Source organism: Scyliorhinus torazame, chromosome 13, assembly GCF_047496885.1.
Source record: "Scyliorhinus torazame isolate Kashiwa2021f chromosome 13, sScyTor2.1, whole genome shotgun sequence".
NCBI classification, from domain to species: Eukaryota; Metazoa; Chordata; class Chondrichthyes; order Carcharhiniformes; family Scyliorhinidae; genus Scyliorhinus; species Scyliorhinus torazame.
Window position 1 is genome coordinate 194,690,295 of NC_092719.1, and position 13,789 is coordinate 194,704,083.

At 49.4% G+C, this 13,789-nt stretch overlaps 1 protein-coding gene across 50 annotated transcripts in view; it reads right to left on the reverse strand.

Annotated features, from left to right (window-relative positions):
* The window catches only part of LOC140388478 (inter-alpha-trypsin inhibitor heavy chain H3-like), a 195,763-nt gene that overhangs the window by 50,698 nt on the left and 131,276 nt on the right, over positions 1–13,789 (reverse strand). For 32 of the 50 annotated variants that reach the window (XM_072472742.1, XM_072472708.1, XM_072472739.1 and 29 more), the window contains one exon: positions 2,703–2,723. The exons of the other annotated variants lie outside the window; for them this stretch is intronic. In XM_072472742.1, the coding sequence (XP_072328843.1) occupies positions 2,703–2,723 (21 nt within the window). The remainder of the gene's footprint in view (positions 1–2,702; positions 2,724–13,789) is intronic. 50 annotated transcript variants of the gene reach the window in all.

Here is a 13,789-nt window from a genome sequence, read left to right on the forward strand (position 1 = left end):
TGACCAACGGTCGGTTGCTTACATGTTCGATAATGCACAGCGGGGCAAGATAAAGAACGATAAGATCTTACGGTGGAGGATCGAGCTCTCCACCTACAACTATGAGATCTTGTATCGTCCCGGGAAGCTAAACGAGCCTCCTGATGCCCTATTCCGCGGCACATGTGCCAACGCACAAGTGGACCGACTCCGGGCCCTCCACGAGGACCTCTGCCACCCGGGTGTCACTCGATTCTTCCATTTCATTAAGACCCGCAACCTGCCCTACTCCATCGAGGAGGTCAGGACAGCCACCAGGAACTGCCAAATCTGTGCGGAGTGCAAGCCGCACTTCTACAGGCCAGAGAAAGTGCACCTGATAAAGGCTTCCCGTCCCTTTGAACGCCTCAGTATGGACTTCAAAGGACCGCTCCCCTCCACCGACCGCAACATGTACTTCCTGAACGTGATTGACGAGTACTCCCGGTTCCCATTCGCCATCCCTGCCCCGACATGACTGCAGCCACCGTCATAAAATCCCTCCACAGTATCTTTACACTGTTCGGTTTCCCCGCCTACATACACACAGCGATAGGGGGTCCTCGTTTATGAGCGACGAACTGCGTCAATTCCTGCTCAGCAAGTGCATTGCCTCGAGCTGGACGACCAGTTACAACGCTCGGGGAAACGGAAGGTAGAGAGGGAGAACGGAACGGTCTGGAAGAGCGTTCTACTGGCCCTACGGTCCAGGAATCTCCCAGTCTCCCGCTGGCAGGAGGTCCTCCCGGATGCCCTCCACTCCATCCGGTCACTGCTGTGTACCACGACCAACCAGACACCTCATGAATGTCTCCTTGTCTTCCCTAGGAAGTCCTCCTCCGGGACCTTGCTCCCAACCTGGCTGGCAACTCCTGGACCCATCCTGCTCCACAAACACGTGCGGGCGCTCAAGTCGGACCCATTGGTCGAGATGGTCCACCTACTTCACGCTAACCCTCAATACGCCTACATGGCGTACCCCGACGGCCGACAGGATACAGTATCCCTACGGGACCTGGCGCCTGCTGGGTCCCCACCCACACCCCCACCACCAACCCCACCCTCCCTCCCACCGGCGTACCCCACAGCGGTCCCCTTCCCAGGTGGATCGGTTCTCCCACTGGTCCCATCTAGGGGTGATGAAGCTGCCGAAGAAGCCGAAGCCATGCTCCTGGAGCCATGGATGTCTGAGCTGGTGCCTGCATCACCGCTGAAACTGATACGATCGCAGAGGACAACCAGGGCCCCCGACCGACTAATTGCTTCATTTTGAATGTAAATAAATACTGTAAATAGTTGTGACATGTAACGAGGCAAAACACTGTACTAATGTATACCGGGTACCACCATGACCTCAAACTCTACCACTGTACAACGCGAGCCCCCCCCCCCCCCCCCCGCCGGACTCTTTTTTTTAAACAGGGGGTGAATGTGGTAGTCGGTATTAGGGGTATTATGGCACCCAGGTTGATGCTGTAAGACCATTGGTGTGGGAGGTACCTGAGACAGCAATATCATTGGTGAAGCCTGCCTGCTGGTTCCGCCCAGTAAGGCGGAGTATAAGAGCCTGTGTCTCCCTAGCAGCTACATTTTGTACCTGCATTGCTGGGGGAAACATCTAGTCCAATAAAACCTTCAATTGTCATTCAATCTTGTTTCTGGAGTTATTGATCGAACATCACCATTACAACTGGCCACATTTGTGTGGACTAGTACTAAATTAAACCCTGGTGAGGTTCGCAGGTGCGATCGTTGAGTCCCGGGCACCGGGCAAATGTGCCGTCCAGATTTTTAACTGAGCCATTGACTCATTTAAATATGCAGATCTGAATCTTGCCCAGTTACGGCAAGATGCAGATTGCGCCAGGCGGACCTTGTCTGGTAATTTGCGATTGGCCCAGCGTGGAGCCCGTTTTGGGGCTCGTACGATTCACCCATTGCGCCTGGATCCATGCCGGGCACAATGTGGTCGCTGAATCGCACCCATAATTAAAAAAAATATTTACTGAATTCTAAACCTATTTTTATAAATTTAGAGTACCCAATTCTTTATTTCCAATTAAGGGGCAATTTAGTGTGGCCAACATCTTTGAGTTGATGCAGACACGGGGAGAATGTGCAAACTCCACACAGAAAGTGACCCGGAGCCGGGATTGATTCTGGGTCCTCAGCGTTGTGAGGCAGCAGTGCTAACTACTGCCCCACCGTGCCGCCCTATTGAATTCTAAACTTAATTGGTAGTTGCAGATGGTTCAATTGCTTGAAAAAATTGAAAAGATTGTTTGAGCAATTTGATTGGCTAGTTTTTAAATTCCTTTTGGTCTGTAGGTATTACATCGCTAAAGTGCATCTCAGAGGCATCAGTCCTCAAAAGTTTCAAACTTTTAAAAAGTTACATCTCTGTGGGTTAAAAGAGCATGATTGGTACAAAAAACATTTTCCTGCTAAGTAACCAAATGAACCAGATGAGCTTTTATAACAAAGGTTGCTAGTTCCATAGTTATCCTTACCGAGGTTAACTTTCAATTACAGATTTTTTAAAGGTTGAATTTAAATTTCACCAGCTACCACTCAGAGCATTAGTCTGGGCATATTGGATTCTTTGCCCAGTGATTTTACCACTTCGCCATCAACTCTTATTACAATGGCTCTATGAATAAACAAATTATTAAAATGCATCTTACCAGGACCATAAATGGGCATATCTGCAAAGGAAATTAGTGTACAATCAACTAACTAACATGTGGCTTCAGTAATTTTATCATTTAACATCTGCATCAGTATTTTCTGGGTTACATGGGAATAAGTATCATTTGTGCGTTTTCTTTTGTAAATTTAGAGTACCCAATTCATTTTTTCCAATTAAGGGTCAATTTAGCTTGGCCAATCCACCTAGCCTGCACATCTTTGGATTGTGGGGGTGAAACCCACGCGAACACGGGGAGAATGTGCAAACTCCACACGGACAGTGGCCCAGAGCCAGGATCGAACCTGGGACCTCGGCGTCGTGAGGCACCAAGGCTAACCCACTGCGCCACCATGCTGCCCATTTGTGCGTTTTAAAATAAAATTGCTTTTTGTTACAACATCCTGTGCGAGTGCAGGTCAATTTCACCCCCACAGAGTCCCAACATAAGTGAATTGACAGTAATTTGTGTATTTCAGGTCTTTGGCCCTTGACTGCTCCAATGACTTACAGGCACCAGGGGCTGGATTCTCCGGTTTGGAGACTAATTCCCCACGCTGGCGTGAAAACGGTGGCCTTTTACGCAAGGAAAACTGGTATAAAACTGCCACTGATTCCCCCTTTTGCTGAGGGCTAGCAGGGAGGCAGCGTGTAGCTCACAGCTCTAGCTGCCGAGACGGCCATCAGCACTTCCAGTTCTGAAGCCACGTATGCGCACTATGGCGGCCTACAGTGGCCGCGCCATGCTCCATGGCGGACTCAGCCTGCGGAGCTGGACTGCCAAAGTAGTGCCGCCCTCCATCTGCTCGCGCGCCCGGGACCGCCTGCCCACAGTGCCCCCATCCCCGAATGAAGCTCCCATGTCCGCGGATCGGCCCTCCCCCAACTGTGGCGGCCCTGGACTGAGTCCGCAGCTGTCACGCCGAGTTCACGAACGGTGTGAACACACGTAACCTACGCTGTTGGAAACTCGGCCGGTCTGGGACGGAGCATTGCGGGGCGGGCCTCAGGCAATGGCTGGGGCCGTGGATAATCGGTGTGGCGTACCTCTAGAGTACGCTTCTTTTCAGGGGGCGGTGAATTCAAAATCTGGCGCCGTTCCATATTTTGGCGCCAAAATGGATTCTCCGCCCCATCGCCGAACGTGATTTGAAAATGAATGAAATGAAATTCGTTTATTGTCACAAGGAGGCTTCAAATGAAGTTACTGTGAAAAGCCCCTGGTCGCCACATTCCAGCGCCTGTTCGGGGAGGCTGGTAGGGGAATTGAACCTGCACTGCTGGCCTGCCTTGGTCTGCTTGAAAAGCCACCGATTTAGCCCTGTGCTAAACCAGCCCCTAATTCAGCCCCTGACCAGCCCCTGACCAGCCCCTGATTTCAGCATCGTGGAGTGGGAATCCAACCCTAGATTTGTAAGTAAAACATTAAAAAAACTATGTATGTGTAACAAGAGAAGCGTTTAATATGCAATGACGATAATAGAACAACAGTCTGTGAATCTAATTACTTCCCAAATAGCATCCAACCCTCCACCCACAGACACACAACACAGGCACGCACGGTGGGGAAGGGATCGGATCAAAATAATGCAGGTTAAACAGGATGAGAGATGGGAATCTTCACTGCTAGTATGGCAGGGGGGTGGGCACGGGAGCAATAGGTCAGAAGGTGAGAGCATTGAGGGAGAACTAGGGAATAGGGCCAGTCTGGCTCTGAGGCAGAGCAGACCGGGTGAAGTTGCTGAACTGGTGGCCTGAAGTGCATATGTTTTAATGTATTACGGGTAAGGCAGATGAACTTAGAGCCTGGATTAGTACTTGGAACTATGATGTTGTTGCCATTACAGAGACCTGGTTGAGGGAAGGGCAGGACTGGCAGCTAAACGTTCCAGGATTTAGATGTTTCAGGCAGGATGGAGGGGGATGTAAAAGGGGTGGCGGAGTTGCGCTACTGGTTAGGGAGAATATCACAGCTGTACTACGGGAGGACACCTCAGAGGGCAGTGAGGCTATATGGGTAGAGATCAGGAATAAAAAGGGTGCAGTCACAATGTTGGGGGTTTACTGCAGGCCTCCCAACAGCCAGCGGGAGATAGAGGAGCAGATAGGTAGACAGAATTTGGAAAAGAGTAAAAACAACAGGGTTGTTGTGATGGGAGACTTCAACTTCCCCAGTATTGATTGGGACTCACTTAGTGCCAGGGGCTTAGACTGGGCAGAGTTTGTAAGGAGCATCCAGGAGGGCTTCTTAAAACAATATGTAGACAGTCCAACTAGGGAAGGGGCTGTACTGGACCTGGTATTGGGGAATGAGCCCGGCCAGGTGGTAGAAGTTTCAGTAGGGGAGCATTTCGGGAACAGTGACCACAATTCAGTAAGTTATAAAGTGCTGGTGGACAAGGATAAGAGTGGTCCTCGGGTGAATGTGCTAAATTGGGGAAGGCTAATTATAACAATATTAGGCGGGAACTGAAGAACCTAGATTGGGGGCGGATGTTTGAGGGCAAATCAACATCTGACATGTGTGAGGCTTTCAAGTGTCAGCTGAAAGGAATTCAGGACCGGCATGTTCCTGTGAGGAAGAAGGATAAATACGGCAATTTTCAGGAACCTTGGATAACGAGAGATATTGTAGGCCTCGTCAAAAAGAAAAAGGAGGCATTTGTCAGGGCTAAAAGGCTGGGAACAGACGAAGCCTGTGTGGAATATAAGGAGAGTAGGAAGAAACTTAAGCAAGGAGTCAGGAGGGCTAGAAGGGGTCACGAAAAGTCATTGGCAAATAGGATTAAGGAAAATCCCAAGTCTTTTTACACAAACATAAAAAGCAAGAGGGTAGCCAGGGAAAGGGTTGGCCCACTGAAGGATAGGCAAGGGAATCTATGTGTGGAGCCAGAGGAAATGGGCGAGGTACTAAATGAATACTTTGCATCAGTATTCACCAAAGAGAAGGAATTGGTAGATGTTGAGTCTGGAGAAGGGTGTGTAGATAGCCTGGGTCACATTGAGATCCAAAAAGATGAGGTGTTGGGCGTCTTGAAAAATATTAAGGTAGATAAGTCCCCAGGGCCTGATGGGATCCACCCCAGAATACTGAAGGAGGCTAGAGAGGAAATTGCTGAGGCCTTGGCCGAAATCTTTGGATCCTCACTGTCTTCAGGTGATGTCCCGGAGGACTGGAGAATAGCCAATGTTGTTCCTCTGTTTAAGAAGGGTAGCAAGGGTAATCCAGGGAACTACAGGCCGGTGAGCCTTACGTCAGTGGTAGGGAAATTGCTGGAGAGAATTCTTCAAGACAGGATCTACTCCCATTTGGAAGCATTAGTGAGAGGCAGCATGGTTTTGTGAAGGGGAGGTCGTGTCTCACTAACTTGAAAGAGTTTGCCTCCAACTAGAACATTCAGACGATAGAATTCTCTCTGGAGAGTCACGTTCATTTGAACGACCTCACCAGACTGGCTCTCAGCATCACTGAGGTAATATTAGAATTCTTCACCTGAGGATTTTAAAGCCTCCTCTACCTGCCGGTGACACTGGACTGGACCCTGCTGCAGAGAGAAAGGTCTTTAAACACAGGCCATCAGTTGAGAAAAAAAATCAGATTCAGCTCCCCAGCCTTTTAATCAGAAGTGAAAACTTTCACAGGCCGGGCTGAAAAGTGTTTTAATTGCCAGCCTCAGCTGACAGAACCTGCTGCTTCCTAGGTTTTCACAGAACTGCAACTCAGCTCCGCTAAATGGAGCGTGCCTGTGTATTCAGAATATTCCGGGACCTGCCCCCCAATCAGAATCAATCAGAATTAGGGGAGGCAGTGACGTAGTGGTATTGTCACTGGACTAATAATCCAGAGACCCAGAGAAATGCTCTGGGGACCCAGTTCCAATCCCACCAGGGCAGATGGTGGAATTTGAATTCAATAAAATATGATCTGGAATTAAAGGTCTAATGATGACCATGAAACTATTGTTGATTGTCTTTTGGGTGGCACAATAGCACAGTGGTCAGCACTGTTGCTTCACAGTGCAAGGATCCCAGGTTCAATTCCCGCTTGGGTCACTGTCTGAGCGGTGTCTGCGCGGGTTTCCTCCGGGTGCTCCGGTTTCCTCCCACAAGTCCTGAAAGACATGCTGTTCGATAATTTGGACATTCTGGATTCTCCCTCTGTGTGGCGACTAGGGGATTTTTACAGTAACTTCATTGCAGTGGTAATGTAGGCTTATTTGTGACAATAATAAAGTACAAAATACAATACCTTCTGTTTCACTTAGAAAAGGAAATCTGCCATCCCTACCTGGCCTGGCCTACATGTGACTCCAGACCACAACAATGTGGTTGACTGTTAAATGCCCTCAGGGATGGGCAATAAATGCTGGCCCAGCCCATGAACGAATAAAGAAAAAAAAAGCAAGAGCCCGTCAAAGACCCGGATTTCAAAAGAGCTGTTTGGCTGCAAGCCAAGCCCATCAAAATGAAATCAAGGAGCTCTGCCACAACTCATACTGCACGGAGGGCAATCCCATTGGGCCAGTTCAAATAGTAGCTTGCAGCAGAAGGTGGGTTCAAAAGTCTGTAGTTTAAACCTAAAATCTGCAAAGTTGAAGCAGCCAGCAAGACAGGAATTAAAAAGGACAAGAATTTAAAAGGGGTCCTTCCATTTTACAAGTCATTAAAGTAGTTTATTAAGAAAAAAAAAGCATGAGATTGTTGGGAGGCCGTGTCTCACCCCCACAACACAAAGATGTGCAGAGTAGGTGGATTGGCCACGCTAAATTGCCCCGAATTGAAAAAAGAATTGGGTACTGTAAATTCTAAAAAAAAGAGATTGTTATCTGATAAAGAAGCCTATATATGGTTTGAAGCAACTTGCCACAATTCAAAAAAATCTCCAAATGAGATGTTTCAAAACACCTCCCTTGACATTTTGCACTAACGTGAATGTTCCTCCATAACATTGAAATCTTTACATATTTATAAAAATTAAAAACAAAAAAGCATCTTGGTATCCAAGGTAAGGAAATGACTAAAAGAATTGTGTAGGGCGCGATTCAGTGGACTTCAAACTGAGTCCGCTGTTGGGCGCGTTTAGCGGGGTGTTTCTCAACACCTGCAGCACCAAGAAACATCCCGCAATCCAACGGCACTTTGCCTTTTTGTTTGGCCTCGGGTAGCTTTTCTCTGCTGAGGCCATACTTAGAATGATTTCAAGGCTCCTCGCAGATCGGGCGCCATTTTGAACTGTGCCCCAATATCTCCTGCCCCTTCCAGGCCCAACCCCACTTTATTCACCCCCCTTCACTCTCCAAACCCTGGGGAAGGCCCCTGAGAACTCCCCTTCACCTCCCCTCCAAGTGGCAAGGCCTCCCTGGGCCTGATATCTGGCAGTGGCATGGTGCCCATGTACTAGGGTTGGCACCCAGTCAGGCGAAGATCCAGATTGCGCCAGGCGGAGGTAGTCTGGTAATTTGTGATCGGCCCAGCGTGGAGCCCGATTTGGGGCTCTCGTGCGATTTACCCATTGCGCCTGGACCCGCACCGGGCAAAACGTGGTCGCTGAATCGCACCCGTAATTGTAAAACCTATTTATTGAATTCTAAACTTTTAAAAATAAATTTAGAGTATCCAATTCTTTTTTTTTCCAATTAAGGGGCAATTTAGCGTGGTCAATCCACCTACCCTGCACATCTTTGAGTTATGGGGGTGCAACCCACGCAACACGGGGAGAATGTGCAAACTCCATACAAAAAATGATCTGGAGCCGGGATCAGACCCGGGTCCTCGGCGCTGTGAGGTAGCAGTGCTAAGCACAGCGCCACCGTGCCACCCTATTGAATTCTAAAACAAATTAGTAGTTGCAGATGGTTCAATTGCTTGAAAAAATTGTTTCAGGTATTTGATTGGCTATTTTTAAATTCCTTTTGGTCTGTAGGTAACATCGCTTAAGTGCAACTCAGAGGCATCAGTCCTCAAAAGTTTCAAACCTTTAAAAAGTTACATCTCTGTGGGTCAAAAGAGCATGATTGGTACAAAAAACATTTTCCTGCTAAGTTACCAATCAAATAATTGCTCAAATAAATAGCTTGTAAAATAACAGTTCCTTTCACTTGGCTAAAGGTAAAAATGTGGAAAATGCAAGTAATGGGTATCAAAGGAAGCATTTCCCCGCGTCCTTACAATTCATAAACAACCAATCCCACTGGTTGAGCTTCACAGGGGAATGGTGCCACAGTTACCATTCATTCTCTCACACTTGACCAAAGTGACCTTTCCCTACATGGGGGTCAAGAATGAGCATCCCAGCAGACACTGATTCCATCCGCAGTTTGCCATCCATGTATGAACATTTTCAACAGAAGTTCACTTAAAGATCTCAATAGTCTGAAGGGTGGGTTGGTTCCTTGACCCCTATCCTGCCCACCAGTAAACGGGAGACAGGTTGGGACAGGCAATTGCCCTGTATTTTACGAGCCTTCACACCATTAATAGTGCAACATTAAATTCCAGATTTTTAAAGAATTTATTTTAAAGCTGCCAAGGTGGCCTTACGGGAGTCCATACTGAGTAAAAATAAGAACAAAGTTTTATTTATAGACGACATGCACTTCCCCGTAGATCCGCACCGGGTTCCTCTTGGTCGATGACTTACTCGTCGACTTTATATACACCGAGTAATTCAGATACTCTGCCCCTAGTGGGGGAGCTCGTAATCCGGAGGAGCACGGGGAAGACAAGCATCCCCACCTTGTAGATCACATGCAGGATATTACATTCCTCCCCCCTGAAGTCCAAAGACCCTCTCGATGAGCGATGAGATGGAGAAGGAAGATCAGGTGGAGGACATCGCAGTCTCTTTGGCTCCGGAACGTCCTCATGGAGCTGTTGTGCCAGATCAGTCGGCATATTCCACACTGGTGAATGCTGTCAGTGACGGGAACGACATGTTGGACAATCGTCAGGATGCGGTAGAACTACGGAGTCGTCGTCCAAGACCTCTGGGGTCTGCGACTCCGACTCAGAGTTGGAAGACATAATGTCGAGAGAGACTGGAGGCGTCACAGCAGGCTTAATCAGCAATGAAGCCGGAGGATCCAGGGCAGGCTTCTTTCGAGGCACTTCACGAGGGAGCAACCTCCGTGAGCGAATGTGATCCAGGTGGCTTTTCATGAGCTGCTTCCAGACCGAACCTGGTAAGAGACTGGTCCCATTTGACGGACGACAATCCCAGACAGCCAAAGAGCACTGTCATTGAAGTTAAGAACGAACACCACGTCGTCAGGTGCGAAGCGTCAAAGAGTTCAACATCAAACTGGGCAATGCCCTTTCAAATCTCTGTTACAGTGCAGATTCGCGCCGATATCCGTTAGAATCAAACTCAAATCGTGTAAGAAGCCCACGGCCAATTAACATCTCAGCTGGGGCTACCCCAGTTACTGTGTGTGACCTGGGGCGAAATTATCCCCCAACGGCGGGATGTCCGCCGACTGGCGCCAAAGCCGGCGCCAATCAGACGGGCATCGTGCCGGCCCAAAGGTGCGGAATGCTCCGCATCTTTGGCGGCCTAGCCCCAACATTGAGGGGCTAGGCCGACGCCGGAGGGATTTCCGCCCCGCCAGCTGGCGGAAATGGCGTTTGTTTCCCCGCCAGCTGGCGCGGAAATGCGGCGCATGCGCTGGAGCGTCAGCGGCCGCTGTCAGTTTCCCACGCATGCGCAGTGGGGAGAGTCTCTTCCGCCTCCGCCATGGTGGAGGCCGTAGCGGAGGCGGAAGGGAAAGAGTGCCCCCACGGCACAGACCCGCCCGCGGATCGGTGGGCCCCGATTGTGGGCCAGGCCACCGTGGGGGCACCCCCCGGGGTCCGATCGCCCCGCGCCCCCCCCAGGACCCCGGAGCCCGCCCACGCAGCCTGGTCCCGCCGGTAAATACCAGGTTTGATTTACGTCGGCGGGACAGGCAATTCCTGGGCGGGACTTCGGCCCATCCGGGCCGGAGAATCCAGCGGGGGGTCCCGCCAACCGGCGTGGCCCGATTCCCGCCCCCGCCCAATCTCCGGGAGCGGAGACTTCGGCGGGGGCGGGGGCGGGATTCACGGCGGCCAACGGCCATTCTCCGACCCGGCGGGGGGTCGGAGAATGACGCCCCTGGTCCTGTACGAGAATAAAAATCTTGCCAATCTTGTGTCCATCGAGCCGGATGTCTGTTTCTTGATCCCCGTTTAACCATCTGCATTGCTCTCTGTCAAATCATTCGATGCCAGATGGTTTGCGGCGAATCCCCTTGCTCTTCACAAAAGTGGCAAACTCTTCACTCGTGAATGAGGCCCCATTATTGGATACGATTACCTCCAGGATTCCGCAGGTGAAGAAAGATGCGCAATCACTCGATGGTCGCCCGGGAGGTGATCAACAATATTTTGTGGACCTCCAGCCACCTTCCGTGAGCGTCCTCCAGGATGAGAACCATGGACCCAAGAAGGGAATTGCGCAATTGGCGTGCACATGAGCGCAAGTCTGCCACGGCCACTCTCAAAGGTATAGGGATGCCACGTTGGGGAGCTTCTAGGCATGGCTGGGCTAACATCTCGATGTCCGACACCAGACGTATGTTCTTGCCAGCATCTTCACTTTGGACACTCCAGGATATCCGTTGTGAAGGTCCTTCAACACGGCAGCCTGTCCCTTTACCTGACAACAACCCTGGTGCCCCACAAGCGGATGCTGTCCTCAACGGTCAGCACTGAAAATTTGGAAGAGAAAGCCTGTGGGATTGTTTGGTTATGAATTACGACCACTGAAGACCCCAGAGTTTCAACACTTGAAAAACTAAAGAAACTGAATTTTTGACTGCCTGCAGTACACCAGAACCAAAGAAACAACTGGAGATAGCCTAAAAAAGCTTAATTGCCAGACCATATTGAATGCAAAGTTAAAGGATCAAGCCAGATCAGAAAAAGTGGAGTAAAATTTTAAAGTAGGGCAGGATAAAACTCTACTGTACAGCACATGGAGGTCCATGGTGAATGCAGAGTCAAAGAACCTAGCCAGATCTCAAAAGGGGTGACCAAAATTCACTAAAAAGTTGAACTAACTCTTTAAAAATAATCAGGCACTGATCAAGCAGATGGTTTAACCAGCACAGCTGGAAGAATGCTGCAGCTGGGTCTGAAGGTGGTACTATGCCACTAGGCACCTGAGCTCCATTGAGAATTAAAAAGAAAATAGCAGTTGGAGTCAAAAAGCGCCTTCCAATTGAAATTGTACGCGTAGAAAGCCCACTTGCTGCCCAAATGGGCAGCACGGTAGCATTGTGGATAGCACAATTGCTTCACAGCTCCAGGGTCCCAGGTTCGAATCCGGCTTGGGTCACTGTCTGTGCGGAGTCTGCACATCCTCCCCGTGTGTGCGTGGGTTTCCTCCGGGTGCTCCCGTTTCCTCCCACGGTCCAAAGATGTGCAGGTTAGGTGGATTGGCCATGATAAATTGCCCTTAGTGTCCAAAATTTTTCTTAGTGTTGGGTGGAGTTACTGGGTTATGGGGATAGGGTGGGGGTGTTGACCTTGGGTAGGGTGCTCTTTCCAAGAGCCAGTGCAGACTCGATGGGCCGAATGGCCTCCTTCTGCACTGTAAATTCTATGATTGTTGGCCCAAATTGCTGAATTTGAGCATTTTCTGAAGAATCCATTGCTGTAAATATCAGGCCCATAATTGCAGTGGGAGCCCACCAAGATCCTTTGGTGAATAGACATTGATAGGATGGCAATGCCATCTTGGAAGAGAGAAAAAAATTAAAGCTGCACTCCCCTGTTATAGAAAATACCGTGAATGGCATGCGCAATTTGAGCTCAAGCAAGGGCCAAACCAGATGTAAAATTGGACATTATGAAGCGGAATGTTTTACGATTCTAGGAGTACATCAGTATTAGAAAATCAGAGCAAGTCCAAGTTTAAAAAAATATTCTTTTTTCTCCTCTTTTTCACATTTTCTCCCAAATTTACACCCAACAATAAAGAATAATCAGTAACAAATGCAACGTCAATCCCCATATCAATAACAACGATCCCATCCTCCCATCAAACCCCCAAACATTAGCCCGCATGTTAACATAAATAAATGACAAAGAAGAATCAGGAATCACCCATAGTCACCATTAACGCATACAGTCCCCTCCCCCAACACTCCCAGCCCCCAACTCCCCTAATGTTCGATGCAATCCAATTCTCGAAAGTGCATAATGAATAACGCCCATGAATTGTAGAATCCCTCCATCCTTCCCCTCAGTTCAAATTTGACCTTTTCAAGAGTCACAAATTCCAGCAGGTCCCCTTGCCATGCCAAGGCACAGGGTGGAGAGGTTGATCTCCACCCTAACAGGATCCGCCTTTGAGTGAGCAATGAGACGAAGGCTACAACATCTGCCTCCACACCCGTTTCCAGCCCCGGCTGGTCTGACACCCCGAATATGGCCTCCCGAGGGCCCTGGTCCAGTTTCACGTGCACCACTTTAGAGATTACCCGAAACACCTCCTTTCAGTAATCCTCCAGCTTTGGACAGGACAAAAACATATGAGCGTGATTTGCGCCCCCCCCCCCCCGGCAACGTTTACATACATCTTCTACCCCCTCAAAAAGCCGGCTCATCCTCACCTTGTAAGTGCGCTCTATACACCACCTTCAGCTGTATCAGCCCCAACCTTGCACACGAGGTGGAGGCATTCACCCTCCGGAACACCTCACACCAGAACCCCTCCTCCATACCTTCTCCCAACTCTTCCTCCCACTTTGCCTTGATCCCTTCTAGCGGCACCTTCTCCTCCTCCAAAATACCCCGTAAACCGCCGACACTACCCCCTTCTCCAGTCCCCCTGTCGTCAGCACCTCCTCCAGCAATGTGGGAGCCGGCTCTACTGGGAAGCTCTGTATCTTCTTTCTGGCAAAGTCTCGAACCTGCATGTATCTAAATATTTCCCCCTGCTCCAGCCCATACTTCGCTCCCAGCTCCTTCAATTCCGCAAAACGACCCCTAAGAAACAAATGTTTTAGTGTCCTAATTCCTTTCTCCTCCCATCTCCGAAAATTTCTGTCCCACTTCCCTGGC